The sequence below is a fragment of the Lactuca saligna genome, chromosome 7 (genome assembly GCF_052625555.1).
Source record: "Lactuca saligna cultivar CGN05327 chromosome 7, ASM5262555v1, whole genome shotgun sequence".
Lineage (NCBI taxonomy): Eukaryota > Viridiplantae > Streptophyta > Magnoliopsida > Asterales > Asteraceae > Lactuca > Lactuca saligna.
The window spans coordinates 173229698-173239589 of record NC_136423.1 but is presented as its reverse complement, the minus strand read 5'-3'; the positions used below and the strand labels follow the sequence as shown (position 1 = coordinate 173239589).

General features: G+C 38.2%; 1 protein-coding gene across 1 annotated transcript; it reads left to right on the top strand.

Moving 5' to 3' along the window:
• Positions 1–7020: 7020 nt before the first annotated feature.
• Positions 7021–9004, top strand: LOC145005560 (uncharacterized). The gene is made up of 2 exons (XM_078964646.1): positions 7021–7410; positions 7814–9004. Exon 2 carries the CDS (start codon positions 7854–7856, stop codon positions 8739–8741), a length of 888 nt encoding a protein of 295 aa, XP_078820772.1. The 5' UTR covers positions 7021–7410; positions 7814–7853; the 3' UTR covers positions 8742–9004.
• Positions 9005–9892: the final 888 nt, after the last annotated feature.

Sequence of the window (9892 nt, the reverse complement as noted above, 5' to 3'; positions counted from 1 at the left end):
ATGCATCGATCTTGGGGTTGGGAGCAGTGCTGATGCAGAGAGGGCATGTGATAGGATACGCATCGAGGCAGCTGAAGCCACATGAGACGAGGTATCCCACCCATGACCTAGAGTTAGGGGCAGTGGTGTTCGCCCTCAAGAATTGGCATCACTATTTGTATGGGGTTCGGTGTACGATATACACGGACCATAAGAGCCTGAAATATTTGATGGATCAGCCCAACCTAAATATGCGGCAGAGGAGGTGGTTGGATGTGGTTAAGGATTATGATTGTGAGATCCTGTACCATCCGGGCAAGGCTAATGTGGTAGCCGACGCCCTGAGTCGCAGGGCGGAGAGCACCCCGTTGCGAGGTGTATGTTTACGTTTGACCGTGATGGCTTCGGTGTTGGACACCATTCGTGGAGCACAGGCTGAGGACGTGAGGACGGAGAACCAAAAGAGGGAGCGAGTGGTAGGGTTGGTACCGGAGTTCGTTACCGATGGTCGGGGGCTTATGACATTTCAGGGGCGGATTTGGGTACCGTTTGTGGGAGGGACGCGTACCATTTTGATGGAAGAGGCTCATCGGTCGAAATTCTCAATCCATCCTGGGGCCACTAAGATGTATTTGTATCTGAGGAGGGAGTATTGGTGGCCCTGTATGATGAGGGATGTTGCGTGGTTTGTTGAGAGGTGCTTAACCTGCCGTAGGGTTAAGGTCGAGCACCAGAGACCGCATGGTAGGTTGCAGCCGTTGGAGGTTCCCGAATGGAAGTGGGAACAGATTACCATGGATTTTATCACCAAATTTCCGAGAACTGGGAGGGGAGTCGATGCAATTTGGGTGATTATGGACATGTTGACGAAGAGCGCCCACTTCCTTGCTATTAGTGAGAGCTCCTCCGCAGAGAAGTTAGCAGAGATGTACGTGAGGGAAGTGGTATCTCGACATGGGGTGCCGATCTCGATTATCTCAGACCGGGATGTACGTTTCACTTCCAGATTTTGGAAGAAGTTTTATAAGGAGCTGGGTATATCACCCCCAGACAGATGGACAGAGTGAACGGATGATTCAGACGCTCAAGGACATGCTCCGGGCATGTGTGATGGATTTCGGGGGGAGTTGGGATAGGTACTTGCCCTTGGCAGAGTTTTCTTACAACAACAACCATCATTCGAGCATTGGTATGCCACCCTTTGAGCTGTTGTATGGGAGGAGGTGTTGGACCCCCATTTGCTGGGGAGAAGTCGAACAGCGTGTTATGGGCAATACTGAGATCGTACTTCAGACGACAGAGCAGATGCAACAGGTCAGACAGAGGTTATTGACCGCTCAAAGTCGTCAGAAGAGTTATGCGGATAGACGCCGGTCCAAGCTTGAGTTTCAGGTCGGCGACTTTGTGCTCCTGAAGGTCTCTCCTTGGAAAGGAGTGATTCGATTCAGGAAGAGGGGAAAGTTGGGGCCCCAATATATTGGTCCATTTCGGGTGGTCGCGAGGATAGGCAGGGTAGCCTATCGTTTAGAATTGCCAGTAGATTTGGGGCAGATTCACGACACTTTCCATGTGTCGCAATTGCGGAAGTGTATAGCTGATGAGTCGGCAGTGGTTCCATTAGAGGATATTCAAGTGGATGCTAGCCTGAATTATGCTGACAGACCAGTGGCAATCAAAGATCGGAAAATCAAGGTTCTGAGGAACAAGGACGTACCCTTGGTTTTGGTTCAGTGGCAGCATCGGAAGGGGTCCGATATGACTTGGGAGCCGGAGCGTGAGATGCGCGAGCAGCATTCGGAGTTATTTGCAGAGCGAGACTTCGAGGGAGAAGTCTAGTTCTAGTGGGGGAAAATTGTAACAGCCCGGATTCCCAGGTATTATTCATTCTTATATTTTTTGGTATTTTGTGAGGAGACTCGGCGAGTTGGAGCTCAAACTCGCCGAGTAGGATCGCGATTTTGGATGCGGGTTCGCGTCTGGACTCGGTGAGTCCACGTTGTTTAATGAAACCCTAATTCTCCGGGTTTGGAGCCTATTTAAGGGCACTTATAGCCTCTCATTGCGGCTACCTGTCCCTTGAGATAACCCTAAGAGAGCTAATTCGTTTTGGGAGAGAGGAAGTCACTTTTGGGCCTTTGTATTCTTTGTTTAGCAACAGGAAGGTGGCAAGAGCAAGGAGGAGGTGAGATTCCAGCATATCTAGAGTCCAAAGGCTTCATTTTGAGGTAATGGTTCGAATCTCCTTCAGTTTTAGGGTTGATCTTTAGAGTTAGGGTTTTATAACCCCCTTTGGAGAGTGATTATGTGAAGCAAATGGTCCCTCTTCGAGTTTGTGCCTTGGATCTAGATTCAAAGAGGTCCAGAGACCTTAACCATTGGAGCTTTTTGGGTTATTATGGAGTCATTGGACATAGGTGGTTATTTTTGGGACCAAATCTCCTTTTGATGCCTTGTGGGGGTTATACAAGCATCAAGTTTCGAACTTTACGTGACATTCATGCTTGGGAAGGCCAGATCTATGTTTTGGGAAAGCAGATCTGATCTCAGAAGGTCAATAGAGTTTGTGCATGGCATGAACTCGCCGAGTTGTTCTTAAGACTCGGCGAGTAGGGTTGGGGTTTCACGTAAAGTGTTCAACGAGTAGACTCGCCAGGTTGGGGGATGACCCAGTGAGTCAGGGAGAGTCAATATGGGGATGAGTCAAGTCGGAACTCGCCGAGTTGTTCTTGAGACTCGGCGAGTTGAGTCGTGGTTGCCCCGCGATTCATGCCAGGTGGAACTCGTCGAGTTAGGGAAGTACTCGACGTGCCAAGATAGGATCCGAGGGAGTCAGTGAACGCGTATAGACTCGCCGAGTCGCTTTGGTGCACTCGCCGAGTCCGATCAAAGTTAATCGTTGACCAGAGTTGACCAGTGTTCACTTGATAAGGTTAGTCAACCTTAGTTGTAAAAGTGTTAATTAGACATATATTGTATTATAGGAAGATTATAGCTCGGGGGATCGAGCACGAGTGATTTTAGGGATGTGCGAGTTATCGAGATACACGAGGTGAGTCTTCTCACTATACTTTACCTTGAGTAGGTAACTAGAGTATGTGATACAGTGTTTGTATGCTATATATGTGTTATGTGTTGCATTGCATTATTCTATGTAATTTATGTTGTGCATGTTTACAGAGTTAGAACCTGAGGGTTCACAGAGTTTGGGTGCACGGACCCACGGAGTTATAGCCTCGAGTGGCTAATATGTGTTATATGAGGTATTTTGGGGAACTCACTAAGCTTTGTGCTTACAGTGTTTGGTGTTATTTGTTTCAGGTACTACTGTACTAGTGACGACTGTGTGAAGGTGCCGGCTTGATCAGTACACACACAAGGGATTTTATGTTATGAGATCTTGGGATTTTTGTATGACATAGATTGAATTTCAAACATGGGTGTTTTTACGAATATTAAATGAATTATGTTTTTATAAAATGCGAAAAATTATTTTGAAATTTACGGTGTTACAGGGAGCCACTTACAAGTGGGTCTATATACCCTACTTCTTCTATACTATATCCGCTGCTAGGTGTATCTAAAAAAAACACTACAAATATCCAGTCACCAATTTACGGAACAAGCATAAAAGCAATCTCTTCTGGCTAAACGATTCAACACCCATCACCAAGCTAGAATGATGCCTTTTATCATGACCAACTCATTCTATCTAGTTAAAAGAGTTGGCAACACAACATTTCTATCCAAAAATACATAATTGAAGATACCAAAAATTATCCTTCCATCTAAACCCTAATTCTAAGAACCAACCTCATTTATAAGAGACACTCTGTCCAAGGTTTCAGATAAGAAAAAAGACATCTCTTCACTACCTTAACAAATCAATCACCTCCATTTGAAATTTCATCATATAACAAAATCAATGCCATCAATCTCTCTTTAATTTTTTCCAAGACATACAACATCGGAGAGCTCTCTGATAAAAGAACATGATACGATCCACACATCCTTACAAAATATTCCATCATATACCTGACACCTCTCATCCTTCCGCCTTAATCTCAATTCTCTCTACCCTAAAATTCACCATAAGCACTCTCAAGCCTCTTTATCATCACTAATGAGCATTCCATTCTCTCTCTCTCTCTCTCTCTCTCTCGCTCGCTCTCTCTCTCTCTCGCTCGCTCTCTGGAATTGATCAGTTCATCAAAATTATCTCTAGTCTTCTCTAGGTAGGTGGAAAAAACAGGTTATTAAGTTTTCGACAATGTTTTTATGGTGTGTTACGTTTTTTTTAGAAGTTTCTTACTACCATTGGTGGTCCAGTTTATCTCAAACAAATGGGGTTTTGAATAAATGTCTTAAACATGCTGCCATCTTCTTCAAATGAATCATGATTTATACCAACCTTCAAATATCAAGTCAATACAAGCTCAACCTTAGTAATGTAGAATCGTTCAAGAGCAAGTGAATATATATATATATATATATATATATATATATATATATATATAATATAATATACCCTTAAGGGTATATAAGCTTAGGTACTCAAACACACCATAATACGTCGTTTTGTTTGATATATTCGTTATAATGTTCTTAAACTTCAACCCCTAACTTGATTTAATTTCAAGATTTTCGAAATTTCAGTATTACATTTCTCTTATATCACATCTATTTGTCGAACACTTATTAGGTTATATTTATTGTAGTTGAAAATGAAAATTAAGAAATAGGAAAATAAATGTGTAATTTATAAAAATCATGGAAGGAAATCAATTTAGAAGTTGAATTATAAGAACATTGGACAATTATAATGCATTATATGATACAAAACGACGTAGTATTGTGAGTTTTGGTACGTAAGCTTATATACCCTTAAGGTTATATTCACTTTTCCCATATATATATATATATATATATATATATATATATATATATATATATATATATATATATATATATATATATATATATATATTCTCAAAATCAAGAGCGTGCAGGAACCACTTTTAAGCTCAAAAGTTCAAACATCAACAAGGTAATATTGTTTAAGATTTCATAAACAAGTTGAAAGTTATAGTTTTCCTTATATTAGCGATATCATTCGATCAATATTTGGTTTATTATTGTCATAATTTCCACATTATAGTTTTCCTTATTTTGCATTAGAGTTATAATAAATTTGAATATTGTAACCTATAAGTACCCATTGTGATTAATGAGAAAGGATGTCCAATTGTTATTCTAACCTATTTCAATAAGCATACGTAATATTTTCTTAGAAAAATAAGTTTTTTTTTATGATATAGATAAAATACGATATCTTTACTCGGTCTTAACAACTAGTACGGGCTTTGACCTATAATCCTTTTTATATCATACAACATGTAAACTCATATATTATAACTACATGGTGGATATATTTCTAATACAAATTGAATTTGTCAACCACAGATTGTACTCCATCGAGATTTTGACATTTTCTTGGTCAAAGGATGAAAATTTCGTCGGTGGCCAAGTTAAATATATATGTTATAACTTGTTCTAATTAACAATTATTCGGATACACTCTTCTGTTTTTAGTTCTGTATTTGGATATGCTTAATAAGTTAATATATGTGATATTTGTGAAATTAAGACAGTTCACAAAATAAATATTTATTTTATGAAAAATATTTAACGTTTGGTCATTTTTTTTTTCTAATAGAACACAACCATTTTGGATCATTTTAGTGATTAACCCAAAAGAAACACAAATAAACACAAACAAAAGAACCATACGCTCACTCATATTTGGAACGGGTGCAAAATAGAGGGGGTGTGATTTGACTCAGCTTATTTCCTTTTACTGAAAAATCATAAGAAAATTGATTCGATTGTTCAATAGGTAAATGAATAGATCAAATTCGTATATACAGATCAACCATTTGGATTGATCAAACACGAGCCAAATCATATTCATTAAACACGACTAATGCAAAGTTTAAACATTTTTAACAAAAAGCTTTCAAAATAAAATAAAATATATTTTTGTGAAACATCTAAAAACTTGATTTCTCATAACTAAAGTCAAAAAAACATATTATAATGTTTTCATGAAAAAAATTATCAATTTTAGGTAAATCATACATTTACCTTTATATATGTATTACATCTTGATCTTCCAAACATGATATAATAACACATCATAAATGTTTAGTATAAACAAAATACATCCATTTTTTTTTTTTTGAAAAGTGATATTTCAAAACACATGTATGACTTATATTTTTTTATGAGTTGTTTGATAGTTGTATCATTGAATTAGATACAATCCTAAATTTGACCATGTAAGATGGATATCAAATGAGTCATGATCGAGTCAAAGACTTCAAAATATGATATCAAACAGTTTAAATATGATCGGATCATATTAAACAACCTTTAACCTATCTAACCGGATCATATCGAACAATCTTTAACCTTTATATATTTAAGAATAATTGCATTATACTGTATCAACAAAAGACTTTATACATTTAAAAATAATTGCATTATACTATTTAAACAAATATACATTTAAGAATAATTTGCATTATACTATTTCAACAAAAGACTAAATCCACACACACAAAAAAAATTATGTACCGTGAGCTTTATGTATATAATTTATATTTTAAACAATGTAAAATGACAAAATATTTAATTTTCGTGTAAGTTAAACTATTATCATATTACATAAAACAACAAATACTCGAAATTTTGTCTACTAATGATGATTTAACATAAACAAATACTCGAAATTTTGTCTACTAATGATGATTTAACATAATGATGTTGCTCTCTTTTGCAAAAAAGGAGAATAATATTTATAATAAAATTTGATTTAAAAATATATTTATTATTGTTAATTATGATTTTATATTTGGTTTCAAAACATTTTAGCGGTTAAATTAAACTCCGTACAAAGTCTTGGTTGGTTATCGTGTCTGTATAACCGTACCTCACTTCACTAACCCCCACCAGGCCACCAGTATAAAAGGAGGGACAGCATTACCCCTTTCTTTATCGATTTAAACACCGCCACCCACCACCGCAACCACCACCTCTACCTCCGACTCCCTCCCTCCCTCCCTCCGTCCACATTCATTCACTATCTTCCTGTTCTTCACTCACTCGACTTTCAAAAGGCTGTGCGCGCTGCAACTGCAAAGAACGGAAGGACGAAAGCTAAAGCGAAAATCGTCGCCGGTTGATTCTAGATCTGAATCACCGTCTTTCATGACTGCTGATTTTGATATGAATTTTGCCTTGAAAAAATCTCTCCTCCATTTCTCATAATTCTCTCTCGGATTGCTGAGTTTCAAGTAGTTGGTGAAGATCAAAAACTTCTACATCGTTCTCTGTGGATCTGATAACGAATATCGCGTTGCGTTGTCCTGAACTGTAAGTGTTACTTCAGTGCTCTTGCAGACATCATTTTCGTAGGAATAGTTAATCTGATTTAGGCTTCTATGATGTTTAATTTCTCTATGTTTGGTAATCTGTTTGGTTGCCGATGAAAGAGATAGAAGTGAAACATGTGAATTCATTCCAAATTGGTGAATTTTCGCGGCAAACTAACATATTCTCGTGATTTACAAAAGGAATGTGTGCCTCTTTTTGTTTTAGTTTCTTAAAGTAAATGGAATTTGCACTCTGACTGAGCTTTCATTGGTGAAATGACTTTACGCTTGATTTTGTGGGATATATTCGCTTACTGTTTACTGGTCGAGAATACTGTTATGCTAGTTGCTGAATCCCAATTTTCAAACTGTTTTTCTAACATTTTTTGGCTTTGAAACTGCAGATTCTGAGTTCTAAATCTGGGTAAAAATCAACTTCCAACAATGGGGAAAGCAGGAAGAGATTGGACTCAGATCTATGCAATATACGGCATGGAAGATTGGCACACACCGATTTTTCTCTTGATCCATGCGATTGTCTTCTCCGCTTCATCACTCGTATTCCTTCTATACTTCAACTGGATCTGCTACACCTTCGAATCAATCCTCCCGTCAGTATTTTCAACCAGTATCGCCAGATTCGCCGCAGGATTCACCGGCTCCGTCACAGCTCTCTCCGCCGTCTGCCTATTCTACGCCGCCGGCAACATGTTCTACTCCTCCGTCGCCCTTCGCTGGGACATGGCCCAACGCATGGTCAGCGCCGTCCACGACTGGTCCACCGTGAAGACCGTACTCGACGTCGGCTGCGGCCGCGGCATCCTCCTCAACGCCGTCGCAATGCAACTTAAAAAAGAAGGCAGCTCCGGCCGAGTCGTCGGGTTAGACCGCAAAAACACGACTTTATCAACCCTAAGGACGGCAGGAATGGAAGGCGTACAAGAATACGTGACCTGCCGTGAAGGAGACGCGCGTAGGCTACCATTTCCGGACAACTACTTCGACGTGGTGGTGTCGGCGGGGTTTGTTCACAAGGTCGGGAAGGAGTTCGGGCCGAAAACAGCGGCGGCATCGGCGGAGAGGATGAGAGTGGTGGGGGAGGTGGTGAGGGTGTTGAAGGAAGGCGGAGTAGGGGTGGTTTGGGACATGGTTCACGTACCGGAGTACGTTCTCCGGCTACAAGAACTGAAAATGGAGGAGATCAGAGTATCGGAGCGGGTAACGGCGTTCATGGTGAGCAGCCACATCGTGTCGTTCCGGAAACCCAGCCATCAGCACGTGATGGGTCCCACTGAAGTGAGATTGGATTGGAGATTCCACAATATCTGTTGAATTATTTAATCCCGAAAAAAAAAAAAGATAAAAAACAATATCCACTAAGCTTATTTTAATAGAAAGTATTTATATACGTATAAATAATAAGATATATATATAATTATAATTATAATTAACTAATTAATATTAGAGTTTGATGTGTTAGGAAAATACGAGGAATGTAAAAGGTCTGGTGAAACAAAGTGGAACCAGAAGTATCTTGTTTGAATTGTAATTTAGTTTATTGAAATATAAATAAGAACTAAATTACAAGTTGCTTATATTGTTGCATGTGATCATTAATACTTACTTTTTAGTTTTTATACATGTTAAAGTAGTAAAATATAACATTTGGCGTAAAACATAACCATAACATTTGGGTTGAATTTTTATACTGTGGAGTGATAGTTTGAGACATGTGACGTGTGATTGGCAATAAATAGCATCACATGCGATATGATTGTTATTTGGTACCTACACATGGCTGCATATCAACCTAGCGGCCCTTCCCTTGGGTTGAAGGCTTTTTGGACATCTTCACGCATCAACCACATTAGTCTCTTCATCTTTAAATACTAAGAAAACGACAACTTTTAACAATATTTTAGATGGTGTTTGGTAAGTTGTTAATAGAAATATTAAGAGGCAATTTCTTAATCATTCGGCATATACCTAGCAACCGATGCTTTACTTTTTTTTTTTTTATTTTTTTTATTTTTTTTAATTTTTTTTTATTTTTATTATTACGATTCAAATGTCTCTTTTAAATTACTCGATCAAGTATCAGTTTTGAATCTAACCAATAATTTTGAGATTCCGCATTGACTTTTAATAGTATTTATCTACAAATCGGATGGTGATGGTTGGTTGATCCGGCCTAATCCCTTTGATGAAAGAGATAAGTTGATCCATTTTTTTGTAAGTCGTAGTTTTATTTAAATCAACTTATTTGAAGTTCGTGTTGTTTATGATCCAGGCTAGGGTTTAATTTGTGATTTCGTTTGCTTAATTGTTTTATGAATTTTGCTTCGAGTATCATCTTAAGGTCTGATTGAATTACTTCATTTTATTTTATAGTTATGTCGATTTTAAGACCCGATTTAATTTCATATATATTTGTTTTGCAACTACATGCTTTAGTTGTATTAAGAAGTAATGATATCTGTTTT

What these genes read in the sequence shown, in the direction of transcription:
- LOC145005560 (XM_078964646.1), top strand. Translation starts at nt 7,854, where the DNA reads ATGGGGAAAGCAGGAAGAGATTGGACTCAGATCTATGCAATATACGGC.